This window comes from Nestor notabilis, unplaced genomic scaffold (genome assembly GCF_000696875.1).
Source record: "Nestor notabilis isolate BGI_N333 unplaced genomic scaffold, ASM69687v1 scaffold21588, whole genome shotgun sequence".
NCBI lineage: Eukaryota > Metazoa > Chordata > Aves > Psittaciformes > Psittacidae > Nestor > Nestor notabilis.
The window spans coordinates 42,806-62,949 of NW_009939973.1; the positions used below are offsets into that span (position 1 = coordinate 42,806).

General features: G+C 39.9%; 1 protein-coding gene across 1 annotated transcript in view; it reads right to left on the reverse strand.

The window, feature by feature from the left end:
* FBN1 (fibrillin 1) overlaps positions 1-20,144 on the reverse strand; it is a 138,702-nt gene that overhangs the window by 8,950 nt on the left and 109,608 nt on the right. Inside the window, exons 42-59 of the mRNA XM_010020130.1 lie at positions 18,696-18,821; positions 17,069-17,191; positions 14,096-14,221; positions 13,219-13,335; positions 12,677-12,805; positions 12,357-12,476; positions 11,784-11,909; positions 9,614-9,763; positions 7,751-7,816; positions 6,900-7,016; positions 6,429-6,548; positions 4,689-4,811; positions 4,136-4,267; positions 3,386-3,511; positions 2,635-2,841; positions 1,913-2,038; positions 1,573-1,695; positions 553-669 (exon numbers count right to left, since the gene is read on the reverse strand). Of these exons, the coding sequence (XP_010018432.1) occupies positions 553-669; positions 1,573-1,695; positions 1,913-2,038; positions 2,635-2,841; positions 3,386-3,511; positions 4,136-4,267; positions 4,689-4,811; positions 6,429-6,548; positions 6,900-7,016; positions 7,751-7,816; positions 9,614-9,763; positions 11,784-11,909; positions 12,357-12,476; positions 12,677-12,805; positions 13,219-13,335; positions 14,096-14,221; positions 17,069-17,191; positions 18,696-18,821 (2,274 nt within the window). The remainder of the gene's footprint in view (positions 1-552; positions 670-1,572; positions 1,696-1,912; positions 2,039-2,634; positions 2,842-3,385; positions 3,512-4,135; positions 4,268-4,688; positions 4,812-6,428; positions 6,549-6,899; positions 7,017-7,750; positions 7,817-9,613; positions 9,764-11,783; positions 11,910-12,356; positions 12,477-12,676; positions 12,806-13,218; positions 13,336-14,095; positions 14,222-17,068; positions 17,192-18,695; positions 18,822-20,144) is intronic.

Sequence of the window (20,144 nt, forward strand, 5' to 3'; positions counted from 1 at the left end):
GGGGTTTGATGTTCTAATTTTCAAACACTCCAAATTCACACCAATGCCACAGGATCATCACAGACTGCCACAAGCAGGATCCAACTTGCACAGCAGAAAGACTGTTTTGCAGGAAGTAGTTTTGTTTAATGTTTCCACAGACATAATGGGTATGTTGTTTAAAGGACAACTGCAGTGTGTATGCTTCATGCCTATTGTTTCCAGAGCCTTGACACGATCTCTAATGTGGATCCCACAATGAAGTACAGGAACAGACATAGAACTATTTTTTTTGCTCAGTGGGTAACAAAGGGTAAGGCAAGGATTACAAACTGGTGTTTTTACTGTCCAATTCTTGCAAATGTAAAATTCAAAGACACAGACTGTGAAAACAAGGGAAGGTAGGAGGGAAGGCCTCTTTGCATCTTCTGCTTTGGTGGGACTGGGATCAGAATTTGGCTTGTGTTTCCATTTGGTTTCTCAGGAAGCCAATTTCACCTCCTTGCTACTCTGCTTCTGGAGTAAGAGTCAGTTACAAATCCCAAATATGTGTGTACATTCCACGTCACTTACCAATGCAGGCTGTATGGTGCTGAGTGAATCCAGGAGGACATTTACAAGTGAAACCACCAATAGTGTTGACGCAAAGGAACTGGCAGTTGTGCTGCTTTGTTGCGCATTCATCAAGATCTAAAAAACCCAAGAAAACACCTTTAAGTTCTGTTCCCTGTGGAGGATATGAGAGTTCAGCTGTACTTGGAGACAAGGATGGCATATAAACAACATATCAAATAAAGCCTCTTGAATCCACATCTCACTTTCCATGCTGGCTTCCAGTTCCTCTCACATGAAGCCCCCTATGTAATGGATGGGACTCTGGAGATAGATACACTAGTGTCCACGCTAACGGTGGATTACAGACAGTGCTCTCATCTGTCTGAAAGATGCTGTTACATATGTCTGCTCTTACTGTAGTCAATAAATGGGAAGCCACCATTTTCAAGAGAAGCAGTGGCAGATTGCAAAACAGTATTGCACTGAAGCATGTTATTACCCAAAAAGAATTTCCCATGCTAAGTTTAGAATTGCTGCTCTAACTCTTGCGGTTTCAGTCAGATCCTTGCTACTATGAAAAATAAATAAATTATAATGAACATTTCAAAATCCCTCCTGCACTGCTGTCCCTTATTCAGCACACTGCAGATGTGGTAGGTTAAAACTCTGATGCTGGACAATGCACTGCAAACCATGCTCATCTTTGCATACATCAGGATGCATGTATCACTGAAAAATACACCTTAAATCAACGTGCTTACCAAAAGAAGATTAATCATATATACGATTGGTTACAAAGTCTTTTAATATCAGCTGCCATCAGCCTGCAAAAATTCCTGTGGATCTATTGTTCATCCAGATTATCAAAGAACTAAGTGAAACACTAGTTCCATCCTGTGAATGCCACTTCCATTGTCTTTAGTGGTAATAAAGACAGTGGAATCAAGAAGACAGATTTACATCATTTAAATGTCCTTGGATCAACACTTGCCTGTGGTGCACAGAGTTTCTGCAGTAAATTATTTTCTTGATCTTTACCTTTGCAGCTTCTTCCATCTTCTTGCAGGATGTATCCTTTCGGACATGAACACTGGAAGCTCCCCTCTGTGTTTTTACAGATGAAATTGCAAGGTTTGGGGGACTCATTACATTCATTCAGATCTACAAAAAGCAAAACCAGACACTTCAGTGCTGATAACCAATAGTTGTGATAATATTTTTCAAAATGCTCAGGAGGTATCAGAAGGAAATAAAAACTCCCAAAGGTTTCTAATGAATGACATTTCATTTTCTCATTTTTCAAGATCTCTGTATTTCCTTCTTCAAGTCATCTCTTAGTAATAAACTTTACATACATACACCATAATCGAAAACCCACCTATGCAAAGAGTGCCAGTTATATCTGTAGTATAGCCAAGGTTGCAATGACAGCGATAAGAACCCCTCTCATTGATGCATTCTCCGTTACGGCAGACATCATGAATAACCTTGCACTCATCAATATCTGCAATAAAATGAGGGTTAGTTCACAATGGAACAAGAATTGACTTTATACAGCTTCAACAGATTGTTGTGACCTGTCACAAAAAACCCCACACCCTATATAAAATGAAAAAGTTGCATAAAATAATGAAATACTGCACAGATTGAGGAGAAATACTAAGTGGAAAAACAGCATTAATCTAACTTTCAAATGAAATGAACATGCCGTAAGTGGAAGTGAACCACTGGAGCTGATCATGCGTTAGCCTCCATCAATCAAACATCACTTAGCTATCATGTACAGAAATAGCTCTTAATCTGTACCTACAACATACTTAAATGAGAGACTGAAAATTCCCATTTGAGTGCATGTCAGTCAACCAGAATGCAAAATAAGTATCTGACAAGTTAGGATGGATGCCTTGTCCTCCCGGGCCTTTGGCTGTGTACCCTCCTCCCAAAGGACTGTGCTCTCTCAACATGAAAACTCTCAGAAAATTTCGACTGATATTCAAAATATTTAGGACCTCATAGTGTTCAAATATGCAAAAAGAGAGTTTATGATTTATCATCAAATTTGGAATTGTGTAAGAGAGCCTTTAATAGAAAAGTCAGTACCTGCTCCATTAGACATGTATCCTCGGCCGTGAGGGCAGAGTTTCTTGAAGGCCACAGTGCCTGGGAAGGGGCAGACCTCACAGTTTTGCCCCCAGCCTCGGCCACCATCGCAGCAGCATTCAGACTTGGTGACAGAGTTCCTGTTGCTTGATCCAATTTGACACATACTTTGTAAGACTTCAGTGAAGCAGTAGCCCTCCCTGTTGTCTGAGAAACAAATTATGCATCACAGAGAATCCTAATGGTGACGACCTCCAGAGGGTCATGAGATCTTAGGAATTTAGTCAGAAATATAAAAGAAAGGGCATACTTCACCCTGGGACTGGGGAACTGAGAGTGAAAGACTACCAGCAGTAAGAAAGAGAGCACGATGTCTAAGGGAAATGAAGAAGACAGGAAATTTAACAAAAGGTGGGAGACAAGTCACATTATGCTTATAAAGATATGTTTCTGTTTAAGCCCAGAGGAAAAGGACTGGCTGAAAATCAGGCAGAGTGACTCCTGGCTGACTGAAACCACCAACAGTCAGCTTTCACAGCAAGTCAACCCAACCAGACTGACTGAAGCAGGCACACCGTTAGTTAGCACGGGAGGAACGAACTTGCAGGAGGGGACCTACTTACAAAGTCTCCTTCCTAAAAGCATGTAAATTCAAGAGCGCGTTTAGTCGCTGTACATTTCTAAGTTCAATTTCAGCACTGATTTCTGCTCTCAAAGTGATAGCTCATTAGGGTGTTACTGTGTGACTTACCAAGGCATTCGTTCTGGGTGTCACTGGCAGTGAATCCCTCGTTGCATTCACATCTGTAACTTCCCACTGTGTTCACACAACGGCCGTTCTCACAGATCCCAGGTTTGGTCTGACATTCGTTCTCATCTGGGTGTTTGAAACGATATGACAAAAGTCAAGTCCATTACTGGACTCATACAGGTGAGAGAGGTTTGTATGGAGCTGTGCATTCTGCCTGGTTAAACCTACATAATGTTTTAACTTTTTAATAGAAAGTCTCATATTCGATTTTCAGAGGCAAGATGACCATCTTGTTGCTACATTTGACCATGTTGTTACCACATTTGACCACCTTGTTGCTACATTTTCTCTGCAATATATTCCTTGCTGGTTTTCAAAATCTGTCACAGTTACAGCTGCGCTTCTGAACGCCATCCAAAGTTTAAAAACAATTCAGTTCTACTCTCATTCATGCTAACAGAGATAAACAAGCCTACAGCAGTGGGGCCGATTCTCTGCTTCCTTCACTCCAAGCAACTCAACAGCAGCACAAACTGACTGTGAAGACAGCTACATCCAGATTTTCTACTTACTGCCCACATGTGCACACCTGAACAGCAAAGCAAAGTGTGTAGAGCACCAGAAGATCCATTACACTGGTTGTTGTGCAATTCTTCCCCTGAGTTCCTTAACACTTGGTTAAATCCAAAATTTTCAGCTCTGCTAAGGAACCATGTGTTTCAAGAGCTTCAACACTTCAGTGTCACTTACCCATACAGCCTTCCCCATCTGGTCTGCGCTGATAACCTGGTCCACAGATACACATATAGGTGCCAATTAGGTTCTTGCACTCCATCTGTTTTGAGTCACAGTCGTGAATTCCTTCTTCACACTCATTCTGATCTAAAACACAAGGTTTAGACTTCATTATATAGAAAGATGATCCTGGAAATCCACAACAGTAAATTCTGACTTTGGAATCTCAATCATAAACTCTATACGTGCTTTTATTGTGCTAAACTAATCATAAGTTAGCCTACCCTAGAGCAAATCGATTTCTCCCAAATGCCCATTTTCAGGGCAAGACAAAACTGTATCATCAGATATGACCTCATTTTATGTAGATGTATAAATTTACGGGTAGGACAGGGCTAATACAATCAACTGCATAATGCAAGCCATAGAATTTCATCCCAAATTCCTTCTGACTCAGTTACTTCCTGGGATTAAAACCCTGGCCCAAAAGTGTAGTGAGTCAGAGACCTACCCCTGCAGGAACTTGAAATCATTAGCCCTAACTGTGAGAGTCCGGTAGGAGCTTTACCTCTGCACATTCTCCGGTCCTCGCGCAGAACGTACCCCGCGGGGCACTTGCATTCGTAGGATCCAAAAGTGTTCACGCAGCGGAAAGCGCAGAGCAGAGGGTTCTGAATGCACTCGTTGACATCTGGATTTGGAGAGACAAAGACCATGGGAGAAGTGAAAGATGCTTTTGTAAAACTCAGCAGACTTGAGTGCACAGGCTTCAGGTACGGGCAGTACCACAGATCCCAGTTTACCGAGGGCTACATTTTAATAGCTGGGGAGCCATGGCTCTATTCATTGTGGATTTCTGCAGAGGAGCAGGCACCAGACAGGCCAGGATGTTTGCACAGCTACCTGAAGTTTCAGTATCTTCAGTGGCAAGCAGCCAATGGAAATAATTTCAGATCCATGCTGCCAGAAAAGCCTCTCAGTTAAAACTGCATCTTTTCCACATCTAGGCTCTGTTTTTATGACTGATTATTTTTAAATTCTAGATGCACTAATTCAGCTTCTTCATAAACTGAATTCCATAAAACAATATCCTTACTAGAAACATTATTTTGAAGTTCATTTACATACGCTCTGGGCTACTTGAGTAATTACTGCTATATAATGACGTTTATGCACTCTGCTAACTCCTCCTCTGCAATTTGAGCTTTTACCCAAATTCCACAGGGAAGTGAATGAAGCTCTAACTGCATATAAAACTAATGCAAGCTGATGCATAAATAGAAGCATTCATTTGTATGGGCTTGCAAACAAATAGATTGTGGCAGATAATTTAAGAACAGCTGTGTCAGGTCAAAAGAGAGTGTCAGAATGTCCTAGGACATTCTCCTCTCTCTGGTTGTAACAGGAGACGAGTATTAAAAAAGCTCCATACCATGTATGCAGAGATCTTTCCCCTGATAAAGCCTCTCAGTTTAAGGACTTCCACAGCCAAAAGCCACAACCAAACTATCAAGTTTAATTTCCACTGATGGATTCCCACACAAATTTGTACAATCTTTTTTCTGGGTCAATTTATACTTGTGGATTCACTAATATTCTTCAGCAAAGAGTTCCACAACTTCTGTAAGTACTGTGAATATAAAAATGTTTGCTTTGGTTTGTCTTACATGTTCCCTCTATTTTTGGTACCTTTACCACTTGTGGCTTCATAAATTTAAATCATATATCTCTTCAACCACATTTTCCACACTGAAAAATTCTCCCAGCTTTGTTACTCCTCCCCTTCTTTGTATATTTTCAACTTTTTATTTTTGAAATGAGAGACCAAAGCATGAAAAATATTCAGCCATGGGGTGCTGTGGTAATTGTCCAGCACTGTATTTGTATTTTCTGGTCTGTTCCCTGTTTCTTTCCTAACAAAGCCAAGTAGCCCACTTTGTATTTTCACCATCACTTCACTCTCTTCACTCAAAGGTCATCTAGGAGGTAAGCAAAAACCACACACACAGTAAGCTGCATTTCTGGGGACTGTTCTGGAGAGACCATACCCCAACATGCTCCCTTCTCTGCAGTCCGTTAGCAGATACTACCTGAAATCCTGTTCACCCAATCTCCAGGTAGAAAAAGGTACCTCAGTTTAAGATGGATACAGGAAGGAGGAACCTATTTTCCTGTTTCAGATAAAGATGCATTGTTCCAAACATCCATATTTTCTTTTTAAGTTGCTTTACCCTTTCAACTGTTTCTGAAATCGGGAGTGTTTCAGCACACAGCTACAATGACAGTCCTTAACACATGGGAGTCTCACCTTCACAGGTCATCATTGGTCCAGGCTCAAATCCCTCAACGCAGGTGCATTCAAAACCTCCCACCACATTCCTGCAAGTCCCATTTCCACATGGGTTTCCAACAGCACATTCATCAGTATCTGCAAGCAGTTAGATCAAAGCAAGAATACATGGTTATACTCAAACAAAAAGGTATAAAATCTATTCTGCTGATGTACAACCAGGAAAATACAAAATCCAAGAACTCACCTAAATTACTGAATTAGTCACAGACTCAGCATAACCTGGGATTGCTGGAGGTTAGCTGAGTCAAAATCTCAGCCAGGCAGGACCAATCTGGAGAAGATTGCTTGGGCCCTTCCCTATCACATTTTAAGCACCAGCAGGGATGGAGGCTCCACAGAATTGGAGTAATGTAACCCACTGCTCCTTAATGCCATATTTAGCATTCAGGAGATTCTTTAAAATGGAAGATGAACAGCTATACTTACCCACACATTGAGCTCCTTGTAGGATGTAACCATACGGACATTCACAGCGGAAGGACCCATCTGTGTTGATACACTGCCCAAATCTACAGTTATCTGGATCAAGGCACTCGTCCACATCTTAACCAGAAATACAAACAACACAGTAAGTGCAAGTGACTTCTTTTAGACTTATTTCAAAGAACAAGTGTCGTTCTGGTGAGAAATATTCCTGAGATCACAAAAAACCCCTAATTATTTGAATTCCAAGGTATTAGGATGCGGGCACAGAATCTGCCTTGCAGGGCAGTTTTCAGAATGCAGAAAAGAAACTGGTTTTAAATGTCAGATAAAAAACCTCTCCGACTAAGGTTATAGGGAGAGGAGTAGATATGAAAAGCAGTAGTCATCCAGCACTTCTTAAATGAAAGCTTTTGCCAATACGGCTGAAGTGCTGTTTGTCTTGGGAGAGAACAGAATGTACTGAAGGGATCTGGGAAACTGTGGTTTGCACTTCTGGAGGATTAAAACCATTTACTGTAAACAGGCTACATAGATTGTATAAAGAAAAGACAGGTATGTTATGTGATCATTCTCTACATCCTATGTAAATTTCCTAGCAAGTCTGCTCAGCATAAATGAAAGTGCCACATATGCTGCTCTAAAAGTTTAATTTATGAGAGCTGAGATATTCAAGCTCAAATTAATAATTGGTATGAATAATTGGGAAAAAAAAAGAAGCCTATATAGAAGTTTCCACAATTCATGGCTTCTGGAAATAGCTGCAGAGGTGTTACTCTCAACTTAGAAAATGCTTTATGGGTAGAAAACGGCATACTGATGCAACAACAGCACTGCACAGCTCAGGCACTTACCTAGTCTTGCATCACCAGGTCCAACAAGGATGCCAATTCCAAACGGACAAATCTGTCTGAATGCCTCTGTTAAAAAAAAAATTAAAATATCAAACTATATCTTGATCAGAATTATTCATGAGCTACACAAGTAGCCACTAAGACCAATTCATCCTCCTCATGTTCAAAGTCCTGACACATGGGAAGTAAATGTATAAACTTATGACAGTCACCAGTTAGTAGCTCCTTAAAGCATGCCAATCTCTAATTCTGGAATAAGTAATAAATTTCACTATAGGTAGGCTGAGAGTAGAATTTCTAGGTTCAGCTTAGAGTGAAGTCACCACTCAATTTCCAAATCCACAAGATTTTCTGTGTGGTTTTTGAAGATTTAAAGATGATGTAAGTCTTTCGAGAACTAGTCATTCTTTATGTTTTGTTGCAGAAAGCATGTACTTCCTTACCTGCGCAAAGCACCTGCTATATTCTTGACATTAGAATAAATAAGAAATCCTAAATTTCCACTCTGGTGGACAAAAATACAACAAGGAATTTTTTTACACTGCAGCACTACAATACAGCCATAGACAGAAAAGTTACATTCTCTTTAGTTGAAATACATGAGCTGATCTTTTCTGAGGTTGAACAAAATAGAACTAAATGTAGATGTACACCTGCACTGAAAATGTCATGCACTGTTAGGCTCTGAGTGGGGACCTACCTGCTGCTCAAGCCTTCAAAAGACACAGGTGGCAAATGTGCTTGGGCTTACCACCCTGCATGCAGACAGCACTTGATGGAGAACATGCATGAGAGAAGTGTGTATTTTGATTTTTTAAAGAAACAATTCCACTGCCCATGACATGGCAAGACATAGATTTCTCAGACTTGGACAACTTAAAGCTACTTCTTTTTTTAAAGATAAGAAAAAGGGCCTTGGCATTATCCTTTGAGAACAATTTGGACTGTGAAAAATATAGATGCTGATACTCCAAGGAGATGCTTCTCCAACTGACTTGCTCCAGGGCAATGAAATGAAACATGCACAAGCAATAAGCCTAGGAGAAATATTGCAACTGGCACATCTGGTACTCTTTTCTTCCCTTGGCCTTTGTAAGGATTGTCTGCAAAACATCTACATCTACCTCTACTTATTAATGAAATTAACTGTATTAATGTATTGCTGAAACCAGTAATGCTGTTAACCACATTTGTCAGCACTAATTAAAGTCCATTCTGCAAATTGCACCATGATGATACATTGGCCTGTTGGCTTGCCTGGTGCCTAGTTACTCAGTCTTATAAAGGACAGTAACAAAGGTAAGTGTCTCTTTAGCAAAAATCTAGGGAGACTGTCCTTCATCAAGGCCTGTGGTTTGTCACTCCCTGCTATTTTTGCAAGTCATTCATATTGATAAGATAGCAAATTTAGGGTTTTTTTTAATAACAAAATGTAGTCACAAATGTAACAGGGAGATTCAGATATGGATGTAGCTTGACTGCTTTCTTTTTTTTTTAAATTAGATTTCATATTTATGGCACCCCTTCTTATACTTATTTGCAGTTAGATGAATTCCATTTGTGCCTTGCAGGTATTTCCACTCAGAGCCTATCAAGGACCTACTTACTACTTTCTGCTTTCCTTATTGACACCCCCAGAGCAAAACACTCAGCTCTTAATCATACTAACAAACCTACAAGCAAACAAGGAATAGACTTGAGACTGCACAATGCAAGGAATATGTTTTTTGAGACTGCAGTGGCATCTACTTTAGATTGTTAAACACCTCCAGAAAATTATTTTTCCTAATTCCTTAGTTATTCAATCTTCTTTCAGTTCTGAGAGGCTCTCATGACAGTAAAGTAACCTAGTCAATAACGCACCATCTGCTTCCTCTGGGCAGAGTTCACAGGGATCTCCCCATCCCTGTCCCTTTAAGGCACAGCAACACTCTTGTTTGGAGTGGTTTCGGGACTTCGGCACAGAACATTTTCCATCTTCAAATTTGGTAAAGCAGTAACTCACTCTCAGATCTGCACAGAGAAAAACTCGTTAGGAGCAGTTAGGGTGACTTTGGCACAGTTTTTGCTTAGAGCTGTTCACTGCAAAATTACAGGACACTCTTCCCTCCTCCCCCAAACACCCAATTTCTGCCCGAGTCCATCAGGACATACCATTATTGTCCTTGGGGAAGATCTGGAGACAGAGGGGAGCTTCCTACCTCAGTAAAGGAAAGCAATGGAGAAGTCATGGAAAAGGACAGTTTTTTCTCTTTTTTTTCTAACACAGATGGAAGGGCTGTGCTCCCCTCTCTTATCCTCACTGCTCTTTGTAAAAGCTGAATATTGCTTAATTTATTTATATTCCACTAATAGTAACATTCACTTGAGCCGAGAGATTTTAATCAACTTGCAATGTTAATACTGCGCAGTGTTAAAATTAGAGGCAATTTTCAATAGCTTTTTCCTTCCTCGTTCTTCCCTGAGGCACACACAAAGAAAACTGGCCCAGTGGCACTATTTTTTACTTCCTTAAGCTGGGTAACCAGGATGCTGGAGCAGAGCTGAGATCACAGACCACAAGCATCCAGCAGGCAAAGAGCTGGCAGCTCCCTATGTTGGCAGGGGAACAGCAACAGGGCAGTTGTGGAGCAGCTGCTCATCCAGTTTTCCGGCTGCAGCATCAATGCTGGGCAATGTCCAGATTCTACAGAAGTACAAGGTAGTTCAAGTTCTAAACAAAACTTGGTTTGGCCTGAGGTACTTGGGGAAAAAGAAACCAACCCAAACCAAGAAAACAACCAGTCTTCTCCTGGGGATGGGGAGAAGCCCACTTAAAGTTCATACACCCAAGTATGCATTTTCCTCTGACACTACTTGTAAACAAAAGTCTGTTTTCATAAAGCAGAAGATTAGGCTGCATTCTTTTTTATGATTTTGTTTCTTGGGGGCATATTTTGTAATTTATTTTTTCCTTACCTGAAAAAACCAGCACCCTCAAACTGAAGAAACCTCATTTATACAAGCTACAAATGCACAGCTAAAACAGCCATGCTGCTTTCTTGAAGTCGAGTGAAGTAACTGTGCCAAACTGCATGGTGGTTTGGAGACTTGGATGAACGTTTACTGCAGGTTGGATTCATTTTTACCAAAACCACAATTTCATTTAGCCCACTGTGAAGTGAAGAACTCACTATGGTGTCAACAAGCATCACCGTTCTGTGCCAAGCATAACAACAGAGGTCCTTACAAAGGTCTTACTCATCAGTGGTTCCCACTGTGCACACTGTGTATAGGACATTTAATAATGTATCTATTTAATAATTTCCAAAGTCTTTAAAATAACTCTGTAATTTGCTATGCTTATTCTTTATCCACAAAATAAACTAACCTGGGGATTTTCATTACTACATGTTCAGCTTTTAGCATCTGATCTCTATCTTAGTTCCCATGTTTAGACTCTGAACAGTGTATGTGGTAATCTAGAGAAGCCAAAAGGCGCTTCAGAGTTTTCGAAGCGGATGAGTGCTTATTGTCCACACAACACTGTTTGCAAATTTTTTCCATTGATCCTTTTTCCACCCACACACTTGCGGAGAGGAATAGCATGTAACAAGTGTTATGGCGAATTTGATAAGTGCTAAGAACAGCCTTATTCCTGGAAACGCTGTCTTTAGCAGTGCATTGCAGCAGTCTCCTGCTTGTGTTTGTGCTCCACCCCCATGTCAGACCTGTCAAGTCTATACAGAGTCCAAGTAGTCTTAAGATTTCTTTCACGGGTGCAAGAAACAGGTGAAGGGCAACGCAATTTCCTCACTTAACCTGGTGTATTTAACATTATCTTCGCCCCTTTTCTTGCAATGTTCTCTTTAATGACTAACAGATGTTAGAGCAAGACAGAACCTGGCCCCAACTAAAGAATTATCATGTTTTCCTTGTGAAAAACACTGTTTGAGTCCAGAGTCTCCTTGTTATATTAAAAACAGACAGCTAATAAGGCTTTTATAAAACAGCAAACAAATTTTGAAATGCCAGAAACTAGGAATGAACTTACCTTGGCATCGCCTTCCTGTGGAAGACAACACAAAGCCTTCTGGACACAGACATTTGAAACTGCCTGGAGTATTGCTGCATGTGCCCAGGGCACAAATTTCCGGCTGTTCCACACATTCATCAATGTCTATAAGAAAAGTAATTAAAGAGATGAGAAATAAAAATGTTTACACTGGCAGCTGTACTACATAAAATGTAACCTTACATCACTGATACCTAACAGATTTGACAAACAAAAAGGTCAAACAAAAAGGAAGAGACAAAAAGAGGAACAAGAAATCCAGGTGCAAAATCTAGGGTTAGTTTTCAAACCTTCATGCAGTGGGCAAGCACCAGCAATGTATCATCAACCAAAAAAACTGCGATTAGATTTTTCTTGGGATCAAATCAGGTAGTTCTGGTTCAAATAAAAATTGGAGAGACTTTTTCTGGGAAGTGACTTACTAGTGGCTACAGTTCAGAACTGTACACTGCCATGAAAGACTAAACATTATTCATGTTTAGATGCAGAGGAAAGTGGCAACAACTGTGAGTAGCTAGGAAAGGGACAGAAGGAGGATTGTTCTGTACACACCTTCGCATTTGTCATTCTGCAGGACATATCCAGGAGGACAGATACATCTGAATGACCCATCCAAGTTCTGACATGTGCCTGGTGAGCATTTTCCAGGGTCCAGTGCGCACTCATTGACATCTAAAAGAAGACAATTTATTTGCGATAATAGCTGTTAACTTCCAAGAAGCAGAAGAGTCCTTTTCTCCTCCTCGTCACTGTTTTCTTCTGCTAGGTACAATGATGACAGTGTGACAGTTCTCTCTGACCTCTTCTTCCGTTTTACTAAGAATATCTCCAAAAGGTTTCCTGCACTTTCTACCCTAAACGAAAGCACTCACCAACACAAGTCCTTCCATCCAGAGCCACCTCGTAGCCATCATTGCAAAGACACTGGAAGGAGCCAATCGTGTTCACACACTGACCGTTCCTGCAGAGCATTCCATTTCCACTTGCACATTCATCCACATCTAAGAAAGATAACATTGAAAGATACATAAGAAACCTGCAGCAAGTAAAATTTGGTAGATGAGATTTCTGTTTCCACTACATTGGCACAGTAGCTGATAATACATAAATAATCCCCTGTTTCAAAAGCAAGTGAGGGGAAAAAAAATCCTGCTGGTCTATGTTGTAAAATTGCAAAAGCAACAGTAAAAAATGGAATGGCATGTACTACATGCAAACATTTAAAAGGCTACAGAAAGTGAGCAGTGCATAATCCAAGAGGACTTCTCAGACTGAAGAAATAATTTTTTGCCTTTAAGCAGGCAGACAAGCAAGATGCGATCCTAACTTAGTAGAGAAGATGTCACTAATGGTACTTTCACTACAAGCAGAAAGTCTTAGAAGCAGGTAACTGGTCTCAGTCAGCACTCCTTACCTATGCAGTCATTGTTGTGTGAGAGGATGAACCCTAAATTGCAGCGGCAGTTGAAAGAGCCAATGGTGTTTCTGCAGGTTCCATTACCACAGGCATCTCTTTCACACTCATTAATATCTACAAACGAGAAAAAACAAGCAGCAAGAATTTTAATCACTGATGAGGAAAGGAAAGCCTGTAGCTATCCCACTGCCAACAGACTGAAGGGAAAAAGATTGCCGTTATCTCCCCAAGATTTAACATAGGTTTATACATTTGACAGTAACATCTACAAAAATAACCATCATCAAGGGTCCAACAATCATTTATCATACTGTGGTTCCCTTCCCAGAGTAAGTCTAAGCTATCTTTAATCATAAACATTCTGAAATCTCATCTTGCTCAGACAACAGACAGTACACTAACAGCTGTGAATAGGTTAAATACACAATTTCCTTCTTCATGAGGATGACTGTTTCTGAAAAGGGCACTTTTCTGGCAAGAAATCTATCCTTCACTTACTCTGTTAACAAGTAGGCTGTATACAATTGCTGCACTGCAATATTCATCTAGTAAATTTCTCGCCTGAAGGAATAATTGAGACAAGATGGTTCATAAAATTTGAAGAATGGAACGTTTTCCTGATAAATGAAAGCATTAGCTGTTCATTTGACAGGATATGGATTTTTAAAGGTTCACTCCACTGTAATGAGATGTTCTTCATCCATTATCAGTTTCCTATCATCTCTAATTGCCAGCTATTGGTGTTTCCACACTTTTGCTGGTGGTAAATGGCTCACAGTCTCAGTTCCTGTAATGCAGCTCCTTATGACAGAGGGGACAGACTTAGTAACTATCTTAAGGGAAGCCTAAGTACAGCTTAATTTGATATACTTGCCTATACACATCGTTCTGTCATCATTGGTCTTGAAACCGTTGTGACAAATGCAGTAGAAACTTCCAACAGTGTCAATACACTGCCCGTGGCTGCAGATATTGGGTATTTCTTGACATTCATTCCGATCTGAAAAAAGAGAGGCACGGTAGAAGTTAAGGTCTCTAAACTGCAGGGCTGGAAAGATGTATGAGCAGCAACCATGATAGAATCAGTGCACAGTCCTAATTTAAAATAGTATTTTTAATTTATTAATGACAAAAGCATTACTAAGTTAATATCAGAAAAGGGGTTATTTGCTTGTAAATTACCTTTTACAGCATATGTGAGGCTCAAAGAAATTTAGCATAAAAATTGTATTTACCAAAACCAAATTCTTACTGGAGGGAAAGTGCATTACCATGGCTTCTGAAAGTAGAATTAGTGGCATGAAGGTTTCTGAGTGCTCTACACTGCAGCAGATATGAAAGCCACATATAAATCATAGTTTGCATCCTTCTCATGAAAGCAACTTCTTGCCTTCAGCTATGTTTGATTATAGCACAACTTGCTTGATTACCTCACAGAGATCATACCGAAGAGAAAGAGAAATGAATGTCACACTTTTCTTACTAAGCTTACAGAGAGATAAAATGCATTGTAGATTATCTACTCATTGTGCAGAGATAAAATGGGTACATTTATACACGTGTTGTAACATCCATGCCCCATGAAATGTGATGATCCTGTAAACAGGATGAACTTCAAACAGCAAGAAGAGTTACTGCTATCTATATGGAGTCACAAAATATTTTGCCAACATCAAAAACTCAACTGCATGATTCTGCAGGAGAGATGGGGAAGCTGTCCTGCCAGCATGTAATATGCTGCCTTACGATGGCAGGGCATCTATTACACTTGTTCAACAGCTGACTGCTTGCTACTACAAATGCTATAAGGCAGAATCCAGGATTCTATCAAATGAAAAAAAAATTCAGATGAAAAAAAGTAAATGGAAAAAAAAAGTTAAAGAACAAAATGTTTGCTGTCCAGCACATTTTTTTCCATGAAAAATTAGGAACATGAATCAAATGAGTTATTTCTGTTGACTTCATTGCCAGCAAAGGCTGGTTTGATTCAATATGCTTCCTGGCATTTTGTCTGCTGCAGCTCCAAAATACAAGAACTGAGATGCTGCCATAAGCCTGTATTAGAATTGATTAGATTTACTATTTCTTCTCTACAGTCTACTTGGCACACGGATAATCCTGATGGCCTCTATCCCCAGGATTACTATAACTCAGCCGGGGCCATTAGTGACACATTTTGGATGAGTCTTCACTGAGGACCAAGGTCTCCCAATGCTATCAATGATACTGCTGGTAATTAAGAGTCTAAAGGAGGCAGAAAGGAAACCATGCTGTCTTAAGAACTCCTAATCATTGCAGCTCAGGAGAGCAGAGATGAGAGAAATATTAGAACTCTCTTTGGTGCTCTGTGAGCAAATGAATAATGGATTAAAGTCCCAGGGAAAAGCCACTTCTGTTGGGATAAACAAAGAACATTGCAACTTTTTAAAAATGGGGAGGCAGAACTGTCTTAACCACCAAAAAAGAGTTTATATGAAAAAGTGTTTATTATACCACAACAGATAGCACCAGGAGAATGCTATTTCGGTAGTAAAATAAATGCACTATTCACAGTACTAGTGGCTGTGATAGATCAGTTTTGATTATATAGGTTATAACTACTGGGGTGTGATCAATTTCCATGCAGTAACATGACTGCTCCAGCAGTGCAAGGTGCTTAGCACTCTTTGCTCTCAGCAGAGGGTTGGGAATTTCCTTTCCTTGCTAGATCAAGTACTTCATCAACCACTTTTATTTTAACTCTAATTGTGTGACTTTATTTTCACTAAATATAAAATAAGAGCAAAATACAGGGAAGTATTACTGTTTGTGCCAATTCATGTTTGGTATTGTAACCCATATCAGAACCTTCCCTGGCTCTTCCTGTACTGCTGTAACGAACCCGTAACAACAATTACATTAGGAACATATTGAATATTTACATGTGCCACTGCATAGCTTAACAAAACAAAGTTTTAGTTCTCATAGTAGTGTTCTGGTTGCTCCTACACCCTTTTCCCTAAAGGGTCACATGAAACAATGAAAAACTGTACTGCAGGGAGAAGTACACTTCCTAAACCTCAAGTACTCAGAAGCAAAAACCCAAGGAAAATGTTACCAGTTTCCGCTGTAATTATTATTTTGTTCAGAAATGTATGTAATATTTACAGCTGCTTGGCCCACAGCAGCCTTTAGTATCTCTGTAATTCTTCAAGTAATCAAGATAACATGAATGCCTCTTTGGACTACGATATTATAAGAAAAAGCAAATAGATTAGAGAACTGCAGTTCCACTCAGTGAGTGTTTAAAAATGTTCAGGAGGCTGTTTAAATCCACATAAAAGTTAGGAAGTTCAACAATAAGCTTTTTAAGTTACTTATTGCATATGGGCTAGCAGATAAATCCACCTTACCAGCAGAAAACCCAGAAAGCAGTGAATTATTTGGAAGACTACAAGTGGCAAATAAATTACTAAAACACATCTAACAAATTATAACAACCCAAGGAACTTATACAGAGAAAGGGCTCTGTCAGGACTGCAGATGAATTTTAAGTGTCAGAAAATAGTTAGTCAAAAGGTAGTGAATCAATTCATCTCTTTTCCCTAGACACGATACGGGCTAAAGGAAAATGCCTGCAGTTGATGGATAAAGTGGAAGACAAATGTCTTCTCAGTTGATTAACTGCCATTTATCCTCCTGTGAGATGGGTCCATTAGTCTTCTGGGAATTACCAGAATGTTTATGGGATGCCCTGAAAGGCTTCAAGAGAAGTTCTTGGAGCCCAGATCATCTCCTGGTATAGCATCTTTCTGAAGAGACTTTTAAAATCTACCACTTTTTGCACAATCATGCCAGAAGTACTCACCAGTGCAGCGGCCAGTTGATGTGAACCTGTAGCCAGGTTTACAGTCACAACGGTAGCTACCAGCTGTGTTGACACATTCTGCATTTTGCTGACACACTGGTCCATTTTGGCATTCATCAATATCTGTCAATATAAAAAGGGAATTGGAGTGTTATGGTAAGCTGGCACGAGAAAGACATCAAACCACATTGGTTTTAAGTGTAGGAGTATTGCTTTACCCTAACATAGGAATTTCTTTCTAATTTGGAAAAAAAACCCAAAACCCAATCTATTGATGAAAGTAGGTATTTGGTCACATTTAGGTATCTCCCTGAAATGACCCCAAAACCACATGCGCCACATTCCTCTCCAAAGAATTTATATAATGGTTTTCTGAAGGAGGGTGCACAAAAGGCCTGTTGCAATACCTCCCAAAAGTGAGTGCTTCTATAATAATTAAAGGTTATTAATTAAAGCAATAGGTGCTTGGTCTTCTATATCATCTGTTGCATCCTGTTGGATGCTTGACTGGACTCAGATAAAATGTCCTTCTGCAAAATTCTTTAAACAAAGGAAAAAAAACCAAAAGAAACAGGCTACTTCACCTTCCTGTGCAGCCTTGCTCAGCCTGGTTAAATCCTGATGGGACACTTCCACAGGACAAGTGCTGGGAGTAAAAATATGATTTCTAAAAATACCCTTAGGACTAGAGTTAAGTTTACCCGGAAAATAAGGAAAAAAGGCAAGCAAAAGTTGGAAATCAAGCAGTATTTGACTTCCCGGTTCAGGTGGTATTCAGATTTTACACTTGAACAAAAACAAGAGGTTACTTAATGTATTATCCAAAGAACTCCCTTTAAATTATTCAGCTTGACACTCAGTTGTGTACAAATAAAACCAGTGACAACTGGGTGGATTTCAGTCTTAAGACTGCAGTCAAAGTAAGTCGCAGAGATCTCCACTGGAGACAATGAGGATCTCCCTTGATCATAACAGAGCATCAAGACCCCTGCTGGATATCAGTAGACAACAACTTTTGACATCTTTTCCTTCCTCGAACTGCTGCAAAAAGAGAACTTTATTCCTTAGAAATGTAACTATTTCAGTTAGAAGCAGCATAAAGAAGATGCTTCTACTCAGGGCTCTCAATGCCTTGCTTGCAGCACCCATGTTGTCAGCAGTCATAATCCACTCCAGAGAATGACAGCATAGTGCTGCATTCAGTTTCTCCATTAAACTAAGACAATGTTAGGAAATGTTTGAATTGGAAAAAAAGTATCATGTGTTTATATTATTTACAGAAATCTTTGTTCCATTAGAAAAAAGTATCTTGGAATTTAAAAAAAAAGTTGTGCTCATGATCTGACTCAAGACTTCTCCTCTTTTCCTGGCTTTACTGTCAAATGTGAATAATAATGTTTCTTCTCATGACTGCTGACTCATGCTCCTTCAAGGCCTTAGATATCTGATGGAAAATCTGGTATTTTCTATGCAAAAGAATTCAAAATGTCTGAATTAACACAGACTTCTTACACTGACACCAGTATTTTCTCCTCCTTAAGGATGACTTGCAAGTAGACAAGATTCACCAGTATCTGAATTGCCAGCTGGTGGAATCCTGTTTCTCTGAATGAGATCAGCACTTTACCTTCGCAGATCAGTAGCTTGTCATTGTAGAAGAAACCCACGGGACACTCGCATCGGAAGCTGCCAACCATGTTTATACAGATCCCATTTTCACACACTCCAGGAATCTCTCTGCATTCATCAATATCTGTAAGAAGAAAGTTTTTTAAACACTTGTCAACAGCACTCAACAAAATGTTCTGCTACTGAATATGTCCTTATGCATTTACTTTTAAGAGAATTATTAAACATATAATGAGATCATCAGAATGTTCCAACTGCACTAGACAGTGAGTCATTCCAAACTGTGGAAGTACAGATATTTCCTATTTCCTCAGGTTCTGATTCTTCACTGTAGTGAAGATGTATCTTGCTATACTGGAGAGCAGAGGGTGGCACACGTCCTTCCTCATGTCTCCCACCCACAGCTCTGATGAACCTCCTCATCTCCTGAGTGTTACAGTGGAGTTATTGGGAAGAGCCAAACAGAGAGAATGTGACTGTCTTTGGTTTAACATAAGAGAGCATGACTGAACACAAACACTTGTCAGAGTCAGTTTTGCACTGTTTTACCCTTGTTAATCTAAAAAGTCTTTCATATTTTCATGGAACAGTTTGCAAGTGCCAGTGCCAGGTAACATCTGAAGTGCTGCCAACACGCTATTAATTAGATTGATTAAGCCAGGCAGCCAGGGTTTGCCAATGCTCTATATACACCTGGGTTAAGTAACTGATTTTGGCAGATAAAAACCCCAGCTGCTATTACAATCAGATGTCATGCCTATTTGGTCCTTCAGTTATACGTCTTTAATATTCTGACAACATGGAAGAATTCAGAGACTTCTCCAAAATCTCTCCCTTTAGTAACAATTGCCACAGTCCCATGGCCTGTGCCTACAGAATTAAGAGACATGAGCAACTCCTGTGCAAAAGCAGCAGGTTGAGTGCTACAGCTAGTGAGACGTGCCAAGATCCCAAAGTAGTGGGGAAAACCTGTGATTTGCACAGTGTAAAGCTGTGCGTGCATCATTCCCACCATCATACTGCATGCACTGGAATGGACTGGTGGCCTCTGTGGAATGGTGCTTCAGTTTGGTCCCGACTGCAGCACTCCTGGCACACATGTCAACTGCTACAGATGCAGCTTTTACCTATATATGTTACCATGATCCAAGGTCTCCCTGGTGATGCTGATGAATGGCCCAATTAGCTTGAGTAGACTCGGCAACAATTTGGGCTAATATTAAGAGCTAGAAGGGGAAACTCTGCTTCTAAGAAATGATCTGGTAAATAGTGAATACTGTATATGTAACTTCTTCAGAAATTACATCTCCACTTTACTAGAAATATTTCCATCTAACTAGCTGAACACTCTATCACAGCAACAGCTTAATGCTAAAGAACCTGAATACTGCCTATATGCTGCCTCTGTTTGTTACAGAGCACATTATCTGCTTCTTTCTTGCATTTT